This window comes from Monodon monoceros, unplaced genomic scaffold (genome assembly GCF_005190385.1).
Source record: "Monodon monoceros isolate NGI ecotype Baffin Bay Population unplaced genomic scaffold, NGI_Narwhal_1 Super_Scaffold_7, whole genome shotgun sequence".
Classification (NCBI taxonomy): domain Eukaryota; kingdom Metazoa; phylum Chordata; class Mammalia; order Artiodactyla; family Monodontidae; genus Monodon; species Monodon monoceros.
The window spans coordinates 80737144-80755267 of NW_021703784.1; the positions used below are offsets into that span (position 1 = coordinate 80737144).

At 36.6% G+C, this 18124-nt stretch overlaps 1 protein-coding gene across 1 annotated transcript in view; it reads right to left on the reverse strand.

Annotated features, from left to right (window-relative positions):
* DCDC1 (doublecortin domain containing 1) overlaps positions 1–18124 on the reverse strand; it is a 453979-nt gene that overhangs the window by 380292 nt on the left and 55563 nt on the right. Inside the window, exon 6 of the mRNA XM_029208753.1 lies at positions 8944–9149. Coding sequence (XP_029064586.1) covers positions 8944–9149 — 206 coding nt within the window. The remainder of the gene's footprint in view (positions 1–8943; positions 9150–18124) is intronic.

Here is an 18124-nt window from a genome sequence, read left to right on the forward strand (position 1 = left end):
CTTGAGAAGAAAGTGTAATCTGCTGTTTTTGGATGGAATGTCCTATAAATATCAATTAAATCTATCTGGTCTATTGTGTTACTTAAAGCTTCTGTTTCCTTATTAGTTTTCATTTTGGATGATCTGTCCATTGGTGTAAGTGAGGTGTTAAAATTCCCCACTATTATTGTGTTACTGTCGATTTCCTCTTTTATAGCTGTTAGCAGTTGTCTTATGTATTGAGGTGCTCCTATGTTGGGTGCATATATATTTATAATTGTTATATCTTCTTCTTGGATTGATCCCTTGATCATTATGTAGTGTCCTTCCTTGTCTCTTGTAACATTATTTATTTTAAAGTCTATTTTATCTGATATGAGTATTGCTACTCCAACTTTCTTTTGATTTCCATTTGCATGGAATATCTTTTCAGTCTGTGGGTGTCCCTAGTTCTGAAGTGGGTCTCTTGTAGACAGCATATATATGGGTCTTGTTTTTGTATCCATTCAACAAGCCTTTGTCTTTTGGTTGGAGCATTTAATCTATTCATGTTTAAGCTAATTATCAAAATGTATGTTCCCATGACCATTTTCTTAATTGTTTTGGGTTTGTTTTTGTATGTCCTTTTATTCTCTTGTGTGTCCCACTTAGAGAAGTTCCTTTAGCATTTGTTGTAGAGCTGGTTTGGTGGTGCTGAATTCTCTTAGCTTTTGCTTGTCTGTAAAGCTTTTGATTTCTCCATCGAATCTGAATGAGATCCTTGTGGGGTAGAGTAATCTTGGTTGTAGGTTCTTCCCTTTCATCACTTTAAGTATATCATGCCACTCCCTTCTGGCTTGTAGAGTTTCTGCTGAGAAATCAGCTGTTAACCTTATGGGAGTTCCCTTGTATATTATTTGTCATTTTTCCCTTGATGCTTTCAATAATTTTTCCTTGTCTTTAACTTTTGCCAATTTGATTACTATGTGTCTCGGTGTGGTTCTCCTTGGGTTTATCCTTATGGGACTCTCTGTGCTTTCTGGACTATGGTGGCTATTTCCTTTCCCATGTTAGGGAAGTTTTCAACTTTAATCTCTTCAAATATTTTCTCTGGTCCTTTCTCTTTCTCTTCTCCTTCTGGGATGCCTATAATGTGAATGTTGTTGCATTTAATGTTGTCCCAGAGGTCTCTTAGGCTGTCTTCATTTCTTTTCATTCTTTTTTCTTTATTCTGTTCTGCAGCCGTGAATTCCACCATTCTGTCTTCCAGGTCACTTATCCGTTCTCCTGCCTCAGTTATTCTGCTATTGATTCCTTCTAGTGTAGTGTTCATTTCAGTTATTGTATTGTTCATCTCTGTTTGTTTGTTCTTTAATTCTTCTAGGCCTTTGTTAAACATTTCCTGCATCTTCTCAATCTTTGCATCCATTCTTTTTCTAACGTCCTGGATCATCTTCACTATTATTATTCTGGATTCTTTTTCTGGAAGGTTGCCTATCTCCACTTCATTTAGTTGTTTTTCTGGGGTTTTATGTTGTTCCATCATCTGGTACATAGCCCTCTGCCTTTTTATCTTGTCTATGTTTCTGTGAATGTGGTTTTTGTTCCACAGGCTGCAGGATTGTAGTTCCTCTCGCTTCTGCTGTCTGCCATCTAGAAGCAAACTATTTAAATAAGAACCCAAAGAAGAATTTTAAAAGAAATTTAGCATACCAAATACTGTGAAAATGAATGGATAATTATGAAATTAATTCACTGGATTACTAAAAATATTTTTCTTTTGGAAATTAACTGTACTTGTTCACTAGAAGAGAACTACAATTTATCATAAATATTTTGAGAAAGGGAATCTGTTTTATACTTTTTCTTTGCTAATTGAAAGTCTGTCAAATACATTACAAATTTTCAATGAATTAAGACATAAAATATACTTGGTATGACTATCTGTTAAGATTAACATTTCATAATGACTTATAATAAAGATCATGACCATTATTTTAATCTGAAGATGCCAGGAGATTGGGTTAAATTTGCCTATTACTTACTTTTTGTACTTATTAAGTAGCTTAAAGTGGCTGAATTCTCATCAGCCAACTGTGAGATTTCCAGTTACTCCAGATTTTCGTCAACTCTTAGTATTGTCAGTCTTTTTAATCTTAGCCTTTCTAATATGCGTGTAGTGGTAACTCATGGATTTAATTTGCATTTCTCTGATGATATGTAATGTGAGCATCTTTTCGTGCACTGTGGTTTATTTCTTGGTCTTTATTAGTAGTGTTCAAATCTTTTGACTTTTTTATTGAGCTGTTTGTTCTCACACTATTGAGTTGTCAGAGATCTTTATATGTTCTGAATGCAAATTGTTTGTCAGATGTGTGTTTTCTGAACATTTTCTCCCAGTTCTGTGGCCAGATTTTTCATTTTATTAATGCTGTCTTTTAAAGGGCAGAAGATTTAAAATTTTGGATAAAGTGGATTTAATATTTTTTGTTTTCTTTCATTCTAGTTCATACTTTTTAGCCCTATCTAAGAAATCTTTGCCTACCTCAGGTTGTAAAAAATGTCTCCTCTGAGAATTATTACAGTTTTATTTTTCTAATGAATAGATCAATGGTTAATTTTAAATTAAGTTTTGTGATGAGGTAGGTACTGGGGTAATTTCTTATCATGCAGATACCTAATTTCAAAAATACTTATCAAAAAAGACTGTTTTTTCCTCATTGAATTTTCAAGATTAATGTGTCAGTATAGGTGTGAGTCTATTTCTGAACTTTCTACTTGCTTTCATTCCACTTTATATGTATCCTTATGGCAATACCATTCTGCCTTGATTATTTTAGCTTTATAATAAATGTTGAAATCAGATAGTGCAAGACTTCCAAATTTGGCATTCTAATTCTTTTGCATTTCCTGAGCTTTCATTGAGCTTCTTGGATCCATGATTACCTTTTCTGGTCTCTTCACGAATCCCCTACATGTTCAATAAAATTCCTCCCCTCCAACTGGTCAAAACAGAAATGTCTCCCTGGCCTGTGCATTCTCCCATAGTTGTTTCCTTTTTACATCTCCATCAGTTGCTCTTTCTCTGGTACTTGTCTGTTCCAGGCCGTGTGGAGTTCACCGTGTGCATCAGCGACTTAGTATTTAGCCAAAGGTACAGGGGGAGCCCTAGGCAAAATTTGGGAATTATTCTGTAAATATCTCCCTCATTTATGGCATTTCATGATAAATTCCAGCCATTTCAGCCTCCCAAAACTTTGATGTCTTCCTCTTCAGCTTGTGGAGATCACTGTGCTTTTCCTGGATTCTCTCTCCCTACACCACAGTCCAAAAATTGCCTCCAAGTATAAAGATGAGGTAAATGGTTAAGACTCACTTCAACATATCCTCTTCTCTCAGGCATGACAGTCTGGTGCTTCCCATTGCCTAAGGTTTAAAAATAGCTGTCTCATATATTTTGTGCAGTTTTCAGTTATTTAAAATGGGATAGCTAGTATGATACTAGCTTTTCTATTATAACCGTAAACAGAATCCTCATATTTTTTTTAATGGTCATGTTAATTCCTTTTTAGGTGAGGACACATAGGAATTAAAATGTGAGAAAAAGTATATTTGTGGCAGTTTCACATATAAAAATATATTATTCTTCAAGTCAGAAAATGGGTTCTAGTCCTAGCTATTCCAGTTGCTCCATTTTGGATATGGCAGTTAACTTCTCTAAGTTACAGTGTTCTGAGTTGCTTGATTAGACTACTTCATAAAATTCTGTGACTATAATGTCCAGAAATTAATGTTCAATAAAGATACTTTAATGGTATGTATGAAAACTAATTTAATAAACCTTTCAGTTTAACCATTATTGTTATATGTCCTTAGTAATTAAAATGTATTAAAATGTAAAATGTAAAGATAAAAAACCATAAGGCAGTTTTAATAAATGAACAAAAATAAATTTTACCTTTTCGGATTTAATATCGTGCTTATGTCTTAACTGATTAGGGGAGTTAAAGCATAATGTTAAGAACTGTTCTTAACTACCATCTGTAAAGTAAATAAATCTTTAGACTGAATATTCTCACTTGTTTTTATTTCAGCCAAGGAAATCTACATCCTTTTCCTCTTATGATTTTGTTCAAAAAAAATTTCTGACCACCAAGTAGTTACTTATAATATTCTGAAATAATCCAACTTTATAACCCTAAATAAATAGAAGACAATTGGCTATCCATAGCCTCTTGAAAATAAACTACATTATCAAGTTTTATATTTTTTAAAAATCTGCTTTCATATTTTTTTATCTGATATTAAACCCTGGTATGAACATTAGACTAATTTTTAAAACAATAATAGTATCAATAGGCTTTTGCTCATATATCATAAAAAGCTCTTTAAAGAACTTCCAACATAAATAATTATGCATGACCTCCCCTGTCAGAATCCATGTTGAGCATCCTTAATCAAATTTTGTTACTCCAGGTGCTACCTTTTGAATCTCTTTAAATGTTCTCTAAATTTTCACTCACACTACTGGGAAAACCTCTGTTGTTATAGTTACTGATTTGTGTGTGAACATTCCACAGTCATGCTATTCATGCTGCATTTTTTTTTTTTCATCTGAATTGGGCCTTTCTTTTTTTTTTTCTTTTAATTGAAGTATAGCTGATTTACAATAATGTGTTAGTTTCACAACACACATAGCAACATATAGCAAAATGATTCAGTTATACATATTTTTTCATATTATTTTCCATTATAGGTCATTACAAGATATTAAATATAGTTCCCTGTGCTATACAGTAAATCCTTGTTGCTTATCTATTTTATGTATAGTAATTTGTATCTGTTAATCCCCTACTCCTAATTTATCCCTCCCAACCTCCCTTTCCACTTTAGTAACCAGAGTTTGTTTTCTATGTCTGTGAATCTGTTTCTGTTTTGTATACAGATTCATTTGTATTATTTTTTAGATCCCACATATAAGTGATATCATACAACATTTGTCTTTCTCTGTCTGACTTACTTCACTTAGTATAATATTCTCAAGGTCCATCCATGCTGTTGCAAATGGCAATATTTCATTCTTTTTATGGCTGAGTACTATTCCATTGTATAAATATACCACGTCTTCTTAAACCAGTCGTCTGTTGATGGGCACTTGTGTTGTTTCCATGTCTTGGCTATTGTAAATAGTGTTGATATGAACACTAGGGTGCATGTATTTTTTCAAATTAAGAGTTTTCGTCTTTTCTGGATATATGCCCAGGAGTGGGATTGCTGGATCATACAGTAGCTCTATTTTTAGTTTTTAAAGGAACCTCCATACTGTTTTCCATAGTGGTTGTACCAATTTACATTTGAGTTGGGCCTTTCTTAAACTTGAATATTTTCTTAAAGTTTTTTGCTGTTACTGTTTAGGCTTATTGAGCTGTTTCTCAAATTAACAAATGGTGAATATCATAAATGTCTAAATCTTCCTCTGGTTTAAAGGCATCTGATAAAGTCTATTATTTATTTATATCTTGACAGTCATATGTGAGTAACTCAATACATTTTTTGTGGTTTTTCAGTAATAACAGGGAAAAGTCATTGCAGTGAAATACGTTCACATACAAACATTAAGAGAATATTTATTTTTTTCTAAGTCAGACTTACTACACATACACTACTCCCATCTTGCTAACCTATAGACATATTCCTCTTCCTGATTTCTGAACTCCTTGCACTAGTTCTCATCTAGCAACCAGTGTTATAATTTCCCATAAACTGTTTTCTCTGTCACACAACTTATTATCTTTCTCTTACACTACATGAGAAGTATAGAACAAACAAGGAGTCTATGAAAATTTCCGTTAATTAGTAAGTTTGAGATTTTAGAACACCAGAACAAGAGTTCTCAAACTTTAGTGGGATTAGGAAACATCTGGAGACATTTTCTGAAAATCATATTCTCAGGCCCCATGCTCAAGAGATTCTTAATTCAGTAGGCTTGGAGTAGGGCCTAGAAGTCTGAATTTTTAACACATAGCCCAGATGATTCAGATGCAGGTTTTTTCAGAAAGTCACTAGTATGTGTGCACAATAGAGTAAATGAAGATAGGGGAACACAAGGAGAAAGGCATCCAAGAGAGCAGATAGGGAAAGATAACCTTAAAGTTGGTGGTGAAGGGATATACCAGGATAGTCACAGGGAACAATCAGTTCAAACCGGAGTGAGAGTTTTTTCCACTCTTTCATTTATTTCAATATCTCTTTCATTGTTTTCTTCACCATTGTAATCTCATGCCATTAGTAATAGTACACAGAAAACCAGGCAAAAAGCAAATAAATAAGATACAATTATTAACTGCTGAGAAAAAAATAAAGATGTCTCATAAAGGAGATGTTGTCCTGGATAATACAGTAATCCACACAGCTTAATACCACTTCTCTGACAATGATTCTAAGAGATAACTGAGGGAAAAGAAACTTATCTACCACTAACACCAACCTTAAAAAGTTATGTATCTGGAGAAGTTTCCGTCTTCCATTTACTTTGCACCTTGTGCCCACAAATTTTTCCTAATATCTTTTTCAACACATGGATAATGTTTAGCCTATACCCCATAGTAGCAGGTGCTGTGTTACTGCTGTTACTAAAACCATACCAAGTAATTCTAAAACAATCTGATTCCAGTTTCAAAGGGATGGGCCATAGTTTTGGTACTCTAGAGTTTAGAGAAGAATTATATCACTTTGACGCTCATTTCAAACTTCTTAATAACTTAACCTCCTAAAATAAATAAACTGATATGCCTTTGATTTTGTACCTATTATTGAAATACAGTTTTTTCCCCGTGGCTCCATTCTGAGCTCAGAGAGCACTTTTACGCTTCAACTACCTTATTTTATCAGCTGTCTTCTATAATTCCCTTCTTATTTCACTGCAATAACCGTCACAATATTAGAGTCCTTTACTTTGCACTTCAGTTTTATATTACTTAGCAATAATCTAAAAATAGCTATGAGTCCCCAGCAGTCCTAATAATCTATCATAAAAGAGAAAATAACGTGTTTTTCCAATGACTATGCCACCTTTTTAGTCCTACTACTGATTTGGTGTTTAATCAATAAATAGGGCATTATCCTGTGATTATCAACAAAGCTTTCAAAATTTAAATTTTATTTACAAAATAATTAGCTAGCCTTATTTTTATTCCCTCCAAAAAGTTCTATCGACATCCAAGACCAGTATTCCATTGCCTCCTCTCCTTTAGCTCATTCTTAAAAGCACTATTGAGACAAATATTTACAAATACATTTATTACTGAATCTTGTCCGGAGTTTCATAAAAATTGTGAAAGTTCTTTAAATTCTACAAATTATAAGGAGAAAAAATAAGCGAAAGAATTCCTTGATCATCCAGTTTTAAATGAATTGCTCTTTCGCGTCAAAAAGCAGAATAGCAGTGACATTTTTATTTACACTCAACCTTTCTTCTAAGAGCATGTAATCTGTAAGAGTGACTATTACCCCAATTTTATCACTGAGGCATAGAATTACAGAGATTGAACTGAAGTGAACTCAAGAGGTTATCTAATCTAGCTTCCATCTCCAAGAATGACTGCATTTTAACAACCCAAGCGCTATGCCCACCTTCTCTATTTTTCAAAATCCCCAGGGAAGATGTTACAACTTGCCTTAGCAATTTGCTCTGGTGTGTAATATCCCTTGTTTTACTCATAATTCAAATCTGCAGATAAGAAGGAAATAAAACCCAGTTTCCTAGCTCCTCAGTAAATGCTCTTACCCAGATGTAGTTATAAAACAACTACAAAAATCAGTAGATGAAGAAATAGATATTTCGAAAATAACAATTTCCAATATCTAGTCAACTATTCATCTGTTTCAAACAATATTCATTTTGAAAATAGTCTGGTATAACAAAATAATTTATACCTATCTTCATTTCATAATAAGTGTTTCCCATTAATAAGAAAAATAATTTCTAACTATTAGATGTATATTTATGAATCCTAAAGATAAGAATACCAAGATAAGAATGTTATGGGAACTTTCTGGGTGCCAGGCATTGCATTCCACATGTAATATCACATTGAATACTTACATCAGTTCTATCAGGTAGGCATATTATTATCACCAGTTTTCAGATAAAGAAATTGAGACTCAGACAATGTAAGTTATCCAAGGTCTTACAGCTAGTGAATGACAAAGCTAGGATTAAAACCTAGAGAGTTTGGTTATGTTTCACTGTCTCTCTAATACATATTTAATAAATTTTAGTTGCTTTTATTATTATTAACAAGCTACTTTAAGATGCAGTGAAAAATCTTTATCTGAAATAAAAGGTTTTCCCTCCCCCCCAAATTCCATTAGTTCCTCTATATTTTTAAATATCAAAGATCTGGGAAGTACAAGCACCTTCTAAAAAACACGCATTTATATGACAAGTAATATTTAAAAATTTTTTTTTCAAGTTTGCTGGATTGTTACATGATTTTTCTTAGGCCCATCCAGATTTACTTTTTAAAATGCATATGGATATTTTTAAACTGAATTCTAGTTATTTCAGACTTAATTTATTTTTTCAAAAAACAAGGGTGCTTCTAGGTTTTACTACTAGTATTGTAAATGAAAAGGAGCCGTTTTGAGATTTGAAGATAGTTAAATTGGCTTCAATCTAAATATCTTGTAAAATATTATAACCAACTAGAATGTTTCCTCAAGTGTAAACATAACTTTTAACTAGGGAAATGGCCAACTATGTTAGCCAAATTATTTCCTGAAATACTGTTCCTTTATTAAAGTAAGTTATGTTGTTAGTGCAATAAGCATATACCTAAACAGCTGAATTTTTACATTCTATATAATGCCTTCTTAATATTTCAGTTTATTAGTTGACACGATATATAAAAGGAAAAAACACATTTCAAGAGTCACAAAAACTTTGAAATTTAATTTATACTTCAATATTTAATACAAAATTACCTTTTCCATTGTTTCCTTTCCCACTGTAATCTCATGCCCATCCTGCCCCGTGCCATTCTTAAAGAAAAGAATTCGGACTGAGGTCTTCTCAGTAAGTTTCTTCATTCTAACAGAAAGAACAGGCTTGGTTTTCCATATTTTGACATCAGTAGGAAGCATCAGCCCATTCATTGTCCAAGTTACTTTCTTCATTAACAACAGATGGTCTAGAAGAGAATTTTTTTTTTAAGTCAGGTCAATATTTGGCTTCAAAATTAAAAATGGACACATCATGCTTCCCCTCCCCTTATTACCTATATCATATACACTGGCCAGTCTCCATTTAGATGCTGGTTTCCTGAAATGCTACCACCAGCTTCCCACTAACCGTGACATAAGCTGTAGCAAGCTGTCTGCTCTGATAGCCTGCATAAATCATCATTTCTGAAGGGAACAGATGTTCAGGGTATGAAAGAGTAATACCACAATTTAGTCCTAATTAAAATTCACCTTAGCATGCCTCTATCACTGATCAGGTGCACTGGGCTGAAAGGGTCCACTGAAAGGGTCCAAGGTCCTTTGCTTAGTATAAAACAACATGGGGCCTGAACTTTTGTGTTCTTTGGTGTTTGGAAAACACTTTTTTTTATCTTTAATATGATTATTATCCAAGTTGCTTTAAAGGTGATGACCTCCAAATAGTAACCTTATACATAATTCTTCTCCTGTCACTAGAATGAAGGTGGCTTCTAGGATATCTTTGGTAACAGGTTGAAACTATTTCACTAAAAATGAAAACCAGCTTTTCATTAACAATTTTCTTTGACCCATACATTTTCAAAGATGCGTGCATGAATATAAGTTTCAAAACTCCCACTAATATTAATGGGAGTGCAAATAAATTACTATGTATGAGTTTGAAAATGTAAGGGTAAGAACAGAAGTGTAGTATATTACATACTAAGTTGCTGTCACCATTTCTCCCTTTTCAAGAGGTTTCATTTCATAAATAAATAATTTGCACCTTGGTTATTCACTTTATTTGTGTATTCAATTTATTTTAGATTATATTTTCTTTTCACATAAATTACAAAAATACAATGATTCCTCCGTCATCTGCTCTTTATTTGTCCTAATAAGAGAAATAAAATTTTATTTGCAGAGAACTTAAAATGGCTGCATTTATTTGTTTGCCCAAATTTCCAAACAACCCTTCACTATTAGTATTTACCTTGAAAGAAGCATGGCCTCTTTAACCTAGAAATGGTACTTTATATAAATCTGCTAGTATTGATATGAAACATGAACCAGTGGTTGTATACAAACTTCAAGTGCCAGAATGGCTACGTTACATGTTCAAAAAAACAAAAACGCTTTCTCTCCCTCTCTCTCTCTCTCTCTCTCCCCCCCACACACATACACACACATACACACTCACATACACGTACACACACATACACAGTGGGCAGGAATATGAGCAAAACTTGGAGAATAAATTAAAACTAGAAGATTATAAATATGATTAAGCCTTCAAGAAGAGAAAAATTTTTTACAGAAATTAGTTACATACTTTGTCACTTTGTAATCTTAAATTGATAGGAATTAGAATTAGAAAAATAAGCTAGAAGTTAATGAGATCGTATATGCCTGAAAGAACTGAGAACAGTGGTCAAATAAATACTTGTACATGTATGTTCATAGCAGCACTATTCACAATAGCCAAAGATGGAAATTCAATCTCTACCAATGGGTAAATGGAAACATAAAGTGTGGCATAAACATATGATAGAATATTATTCAGCAATAAAAGGAACGAAGTACTGATACATACTACAATGTGGATGATCCTCAAAACATTATGCTAAGTCAAAGAAGCCAGACATAAAAGGAGATATACTATAAAATTCCATTTATATGAACTACCCAGAATAGGTAAATCCATATAAACAGAATGCAAATTGATGGTTGCCAGGGGCTGGGAGGGTGGGGAATGGGGAGAAATAAACGGATAAGGGGTTTTATTTTGGAATGATGGAAATGTTTTGGAACTATATAGGAATGGTGGTTGCATAACACTGCAAATGTACTAAATGCCACTGATTGTTCACTTTAAATGATTAATTTTATGTTATGTGAATTTCACCAAAATAAATAAATAAAGAAGGAGGAAGAAGAGAAGGGGGAGGAAGGAGACTACTAATGGCCAGTATCTCTGAAAATAAAAAAACATCTCTCACTGGGAAAAAAATAAATTCTTGTATCTTGATAGGAGTGTACCCACAATCTGGACACAGCCCCCCCCAGATGCTTTGCATTGTGGAAAGGGTATAATCCTTTAAACTAGGTTTGAATCTCAGCTCTGTAACTTAGTGGCCCTAGATGAGTCATACCTCCCTGCATCTTTGATTTCTCATCTACAAAGTATGTAGTGGGTACCACTCCACCAGCTGATGAAGATTAAATATCTTACATGTAAAAGTACCTAACACATTGAGGTCACTCCATAAATGTTGGCTTCTTTCCCCACATCCCTGAAGTCCCATGCTTATGGAGCTCTAGAGTATATTAACTGTTACATCAGAGTCCAACCAGAAAAACAGAATCCATTCAGAGTATTTGAGCAGAGGGACTGACTGCAGGGAATTGGTTATGTAAGTAATGGAAAAGACCCAGAAGCAACAAAAGGACAGTGACACAACCCAGAGATTAGCAACAGCAAAAAAACCACTCCCACCAAGACCAGAGGGAGAAGGTGTGACAGGTACCCAGATTTAGAAAATCTTACCAATAAAACGTTTTTCCGTTTGATTTTTCTGACCAGGCCAGAATTAGGTTGAGGTGAGTGAAGGGCCAAGAATGCAAAATTTAAGGAAGCATGCTCGGGGTGGGGCAAGTGCACAACCCTCAAAGTGAGTGCCTCCTTAAATCTTGTCCTGTGGGTGCTGCACTAGTCTCTCCCTAGTCCCAGCCCTGGCTTTGACTATCTCTTCTATATGCAGAATTCCTGAAATTCCACTAAAAATCATGCTATTAGCCAGACACTGTTTTATATGATTTACAGGTTTTAACTCATTTAGTCCTCTCAACAACTCTATGAGAGGACTATAATACCATTATAATACCATTATCCTCATTTACAGGTGAGAAAATTGAGGCACAGAGAAGTTAAATAACTTGCACAAGATCTCATAGCTTGTAGGTGATTGCGCGGGTATATGAAGTCAGTTCTAGAAACTGTGCTCCAAATCACTACACTCAAAAAAAAAAAAAACACCACTACACTCTTCTGTCTCCATCATACATTTTCTGCCATGTTTTCAGGTTCAATACGTCTGAAACAAAATTTCACATTATTTTGCACAACTTGATGCACCCTTCACACTTCTTATTTCTGTCAATGGTTCCACTTTTTTCAAGGTTTTCCACTGTCTCGGGCAGATTTTGAACACTTGTCTCCTATTCATTTCTCTGCAACCAATTGCTTATTCATTCAATGATATTTATTGGGTGTCCACTCCTCAAGGCACCAGGGTGACAGCTGTGAATAGGACAGAATAGCTTGTACAGATCACAGCCTCTTGGGGAGAGACAAACAGTGGAAGGCCTCTCTGAAGAGGGAACATCTGAGCCGAGAGGCCTGAATGATGAGAAGTTAGTGATGAAAACCTGAGGGAAGGAGCATTCCAGGCAGAGAGAAAAGCAAGCACTGAGTCTCCAAGGTGAGAATGAGCTTGGCGGGTTTGAGAAAGAAAAATAAAGTAAGTTTGGACAGGGAGAGAATATGTATGGATAAAGCCAAAAGGTAGAAAGGGGCCAGATTGTGTAGGCCAGGATGAGGGGTTGGGGGTTTATTTTGGATGTGATGGGAAGCCATTGGAAGGCTCTCAGCAGAGCACCTTATGAAGATCAGACTGTAACGGAGTGTAGGGAACACTGGTGGTGTCCCCTGGATTCTTTTCACCAGGCTAGTGTGCCCAAACTCCAGCTGCTGTGACTCCAGGCCATTAACGCCTCACAGCTGACCCTTCTTCAGGGACCTGCCCGTCGGCTGAAAGGAACCAGCCACCTAGCCAGGAAATGCCTGTGAGGTGATGAGCTCTTCCTTCCTACTCAGGGGGACAGTCCACAGCCAATGACTGGGGGGACACAACAGCTAGTCCCCTTGCCTCAGGGAGGGGCAGCTCAGCAGTGCGTTTCCCACTCCAGACTGGGGCTAGACTTCAGCTGAATACAGGGCTTGGCCAAGCTTCTGCCTCTGCCCTGTGCTGCCTCCCTCACTCCTTCACAGGTTTCACCTGACAGTGTTCCCTAAGGCCCTTGCACAAAAATCACCATCTCAGGCTCTGGGTCTAGGGAACCCGACCTCAGACAGAGTCAAAGAAGGGAGACCTAATTCTCAGCTCTGCCGTCTTCACAATAACTCTTCAAAGCATCCTTTCTTTCCATTCCCAGCCAGGCCCACTTGCCCATTTCTCTCCCAGCCTCATCTGAGAGATCATCTGCAAGAGCATCCTAATTGTATTTGACCCTCCTCCATTACACCTGACATTCTATACTCCAATTACAGCTGAATTTCCCTACAACACCAATTTTGTCACTGCCCGATGAAAAAGTTCTGGAAGTTAGCTTTTGAAGTTTTCCACGAGTCAGTCAACCAGCCGGTCTGTCTGTATGTCTGTCTGTCGGTCGGTCAAGCAGTCCACAAATACTTATTGAGCCCATCTTATGTGCCAGACCCTGTGCAAGGAATATGAAACAGACACAGTCCCTTCACTTAAACGCACATCTAACAGAAGAGTTTACTGACAATCTGATCCTATCCAAACTTACTGGTTTTATCTTACTCTAGTTTATAGCGCTACCTAAGCTGTCTGTTGATTATTCCATGAATACACCAAGTTCATCTTTAAGTCCATCCTTCACCTATTCAGACTCAAGTCCTTCTCAAGATCCAGTTTAAGACCTTCCTTCAGCGCTCCAGCCTAAAATGACCTGTCATTGCTTGAATCCTTTGAGCATTTGCAGCCTGTAACACTCACCCATATATTCATTCAACAGTGTTTGAGAACTTACCACATGCCAGGCACTGTACTACCTGCTAGGGAAAGAGTGTAAACCATCTGGAATTATTATGTAAATGTTTTATAAGTGTATATCCTATTTCTGCTTCCATATTTAAACCCTTAGAAAGTAGGAATCAAGTCTGTATTTCTCATTACTTGCTCCAGGGTACATAGAAATTCACTGCACATGGTATAGTTACTAGATGTTAACCTTTCCTGTGCATTTAAATGTTCAACTGATACAAATTTAATTTTATGTCACTTTTCATAACATACCCATTATGCAAAATAAACTTTATTGCCTATGTGTATGTACCTACCATCTTTATTTCCTACCTCTCCCCAGTGTGAACTTAAATATGATTGTTCTACCACCTTGATGTTCACTAATGACCACAATGGCATACAATTTTTTCAGGAAAAGAAGAAAACTTGCCAAGGAGAACTGCTTGGCAAATGAAGGTCTAGAAGGAGTGGAATAGACTGGGATGAACTCAGAGTATATTTAAGGTAAATGCTTATATTTTCCTCGTCTCCCTTTGGAGGTCATCTCTTCTAGAAAGTCTTTTCCAGCTTGGACACCCTGCTTTCTGCTCTTTGTGAAGACATCTACCACTGAACTGACCCCATTGCACTAGCACTTTATGCTTTCTTGGCTAAACATGCACTGCTTATCTGGGGCATGGAGTAGGTGCTCGATAAGTGCTGAATGAATTAATGAACAAACCTGTCTTTTATTCCAATAAAACATTTCAATAAAAGGAATATATTCATAATTCTATTACCTAAAAACAGCTAAGGACACGTTACTCCACTTAAAAATTAGGCAGCCTAAATTTTTTTTTAAATCACATTTCTGAAGTTCCAAATAGGTTTTTTGAAAGAACTCTAGGTGGATCTAGGAAAACCACATAATACATTTTCAAATAAATTTGAAAATATTCTTTCAACATAAATTATATATAGGTGTTTTTAAAGGTACTCCTACTTTCCAGATCCTTGTTGATAAACATGGAAAGACTATTGGAAATATATAAAACTTTTTATACAAGTAAAGATTTTCAAACCAACCTGCAAAGCAGCCTAATAAAATAATACTAATGATGACTAAAACATATTAATAATATACTAGATAGGCAGCAAAGCCTTAAAAGCATGGGCTCTGAAGCCATACTCCAGGGATCTGAAACTTAACTTTGCCTCTTGCTAACTCTGTAAACTCGTGAAATCAATCAACCTCATTTGTCTTAGTTTTCTTATCTGAAAAATGGGAACAATAATAGTAATTCCCTTACCTGTTTTATGGATGAAAGAAATTTCTACAGATAGAACACTTTTGTGTTAATATGAAACACAGTGAATGTTGCTGATATTATTATCCTCCTCGTGATTTTCAGCAAGAAATTAGCATATAGAAAGCAGCGCATTAAGTACTTTGTATACACTAACTGGTCGTATCCTCAAAACCCTACGAAGCAGATAATATTACAATCTTCATATCACAGATGAGGAAAATGAGACCTGGAGAAATTAAGCAACTAGATCTGTATAATAAATCGATTAAGAGAATCAGAGATCAGACCCAGGCTGAATGATTCCAGAGCCTGCTTTTTTAACCGTGACACAGTACACTCCTTCAAGTGCCTAAAAAGTAATAAAAGAATTCCCCTAATTTAAAATAACTGGATTTCCCATGCTTCTTACTGTCCCACTTTCCACCGTCATCCCACCTTAGCACCCATTTAAAAAGCATCTGCCTTTAGTGGCTATATTTTGTTCAAAATGTTCTTATGGAAACCACTGTGACTCAGTTTACTAATCTTTGTGTCTGTTGTCAGTCAAATAAGGTTTTTCAACCTCAGCAAGTGTTGACATTTCTTTGTTCTTTGCTGCGGGGGGCTGTACTATGCGTTGCGGAATGTTTAGCAGCATCCCTGGCCTCTACCCACTAGACGCCAGTAGCACCTTCCCCGTTGGGATAACCAAAAAATGTTTTCAGACATTGTCAAATGTTCCCCAGGAATTGAAATTTCCCCTAGCTGAGAACCACTGCAGTAAAGGAGTTTGAGACAATCCCCCTCTGTAGAGGTGCAGGGAGTTGTGAATAAGCTACTGGCACACACCATGCTCTTTTCTGATTCCAACTTTTGATCATGACTTTTCCCCTCCCTCTTTGCTGGGCTATCTTCCTTCCTTCTCAACTCAGTGCCACCTCCTTTAATCTACCCTCTTCAAGCTTCACTGCCTCACCTTTGCGTCCCTCATTTTTTTGAACTCTTCCGTTTTTGTATGTGTGTCCCTGTCAGACTTTGAACATTTCAAGGGTATGAAATGTGTTTTCATCTGTGTACCTCCAGTATCTGGTATGTTGTAAACAAGTGTGCTTGCTGGATGTTTAACAAAATAATAAAAGTTGATCATACATTTTCAATGTAAGCATTTGTTCCCTGCTGCAGAGCCAGCACCTTGAAATAATGTTTAATCCCATAGTAAATGCTCAATAAATATTTGGAAAATATTTTTCAAACATGTCAGATCAGAGTATGACTATTATTTCATTAGGTGAATATTAGGTAATATTTCCATTAGGTAGATATTAACTTGACTTATATTTTCTCTGTATATTGGAAAAATATTACATTTTTATACTCATGACTAATTAGCATTTTCATTATCATGTCCCTCCTTGAATTTACTCAGAAACCAGAATATGTATCATGGAGGACAAAGTAAGAAGAAGCAAAAAAGTCATAGGCTTAGTGCATTACTTTGCACGGGTTCAGAACTGTAAAACCAATGAAACTTTAAAAATTATTGATTCTAACCACCCATTTCATTTACTCAATTAGTCATTCAACATACATTCACTGAGTGCCTAGCAAACGTTCCTGCACAGGCTCCGGACATGCAGGCTCAGCGGCCATGGCTCACGGGCCTAGCCACTCCGCAGCATGTGGGATCTTCCCAGACCAGGGCACGAACCCGTGTCCCCTGCATCGGCAGGCGGACTCTCAACCACTGCGCCACCAGGGAAGCCCTCTTGTTCTTTTGGGAGAACAAGAAAGGAAAACAACACACAGTATGACAGGTGCTTAGTCAGAGATGTCACAGGGTATTGAGGGAGCCTGGAGTAGGGGCACATGCCACAGCATGTGGTGGCCAAGAAAGTCTCCCCAGGGGAAGGATGTGAGGTAGGACTTGAAGGATACGTGGAGTTGGCAAAAGAGGGGAAGCATCCTCCAGGGAGGGAAAACAATGTAGGTGAAGACCCAGAGTTATGCAACAATATGATGGACTGTTGGGAGGAAGCTGAACACAGAGAGGCCAGAGATGGGAGCAAGGAGGGCGGGACGTAGCCTATACAGATCAGAGCCTCTGTATAACACTAAGAAGTCCCACATTCCCCAAAGCAAGCCATTCTATCTAATCTTTTGGACAGGAGGGACTACTGGAAAAATCTTCCTTACATTAAGGCAAAATCCATTTCCCTATGGAACAAAGCTATTGGGGTAAGTGAGGACGAGTATGGATCTGGAACAGCATGTCTTGAAGTGTGCACCACAGGCCTTCTATATGAGAACCAACTGGAGGACCAGGGAACCCTCACATTTAGCAACACGAGGTGAATGACAGCTCTAGGTACATATGCCTTCATATGAAGAAAGGTGATGAGGGCTGACAGCCAGGGTAAGCGTTATTACATCCAGAGGCAAGAAGAGAAACAGGATCTGACTCTTTTACACCAGCTTGGAACACCTAGGATGCTCAACAAAGACCTGAGTGGGTTTTAGCCCTGGTGAGAAAGAGGGTTAAGCAAGCCTGGGAGTGGGTGGAATATGGAGTAATCAAGCAGTGAGGGGACTGTTGGGCATGGGGGACAGGAAGCCAGTCTGAATATTAAAGCAAGAAATGTATTGCCATCTAAACCCACTTTGAACTTCTCAGGAAACATACTAGCCATAGCTAACAAATGCTTTCTACACCTCTGTCTTTTGTTAACTTTCTTATCTCAAAACCCTGACACCCCTCCCAGGGCTGAGGCTATCTGGTACCTTTGTAAGAATTAGAAAACAGCCTCGGGCCTCCCTGGTGGTGCAGTGGTTGAGAATCCGCCTGCCAACACAGGGGACATGGGTTCG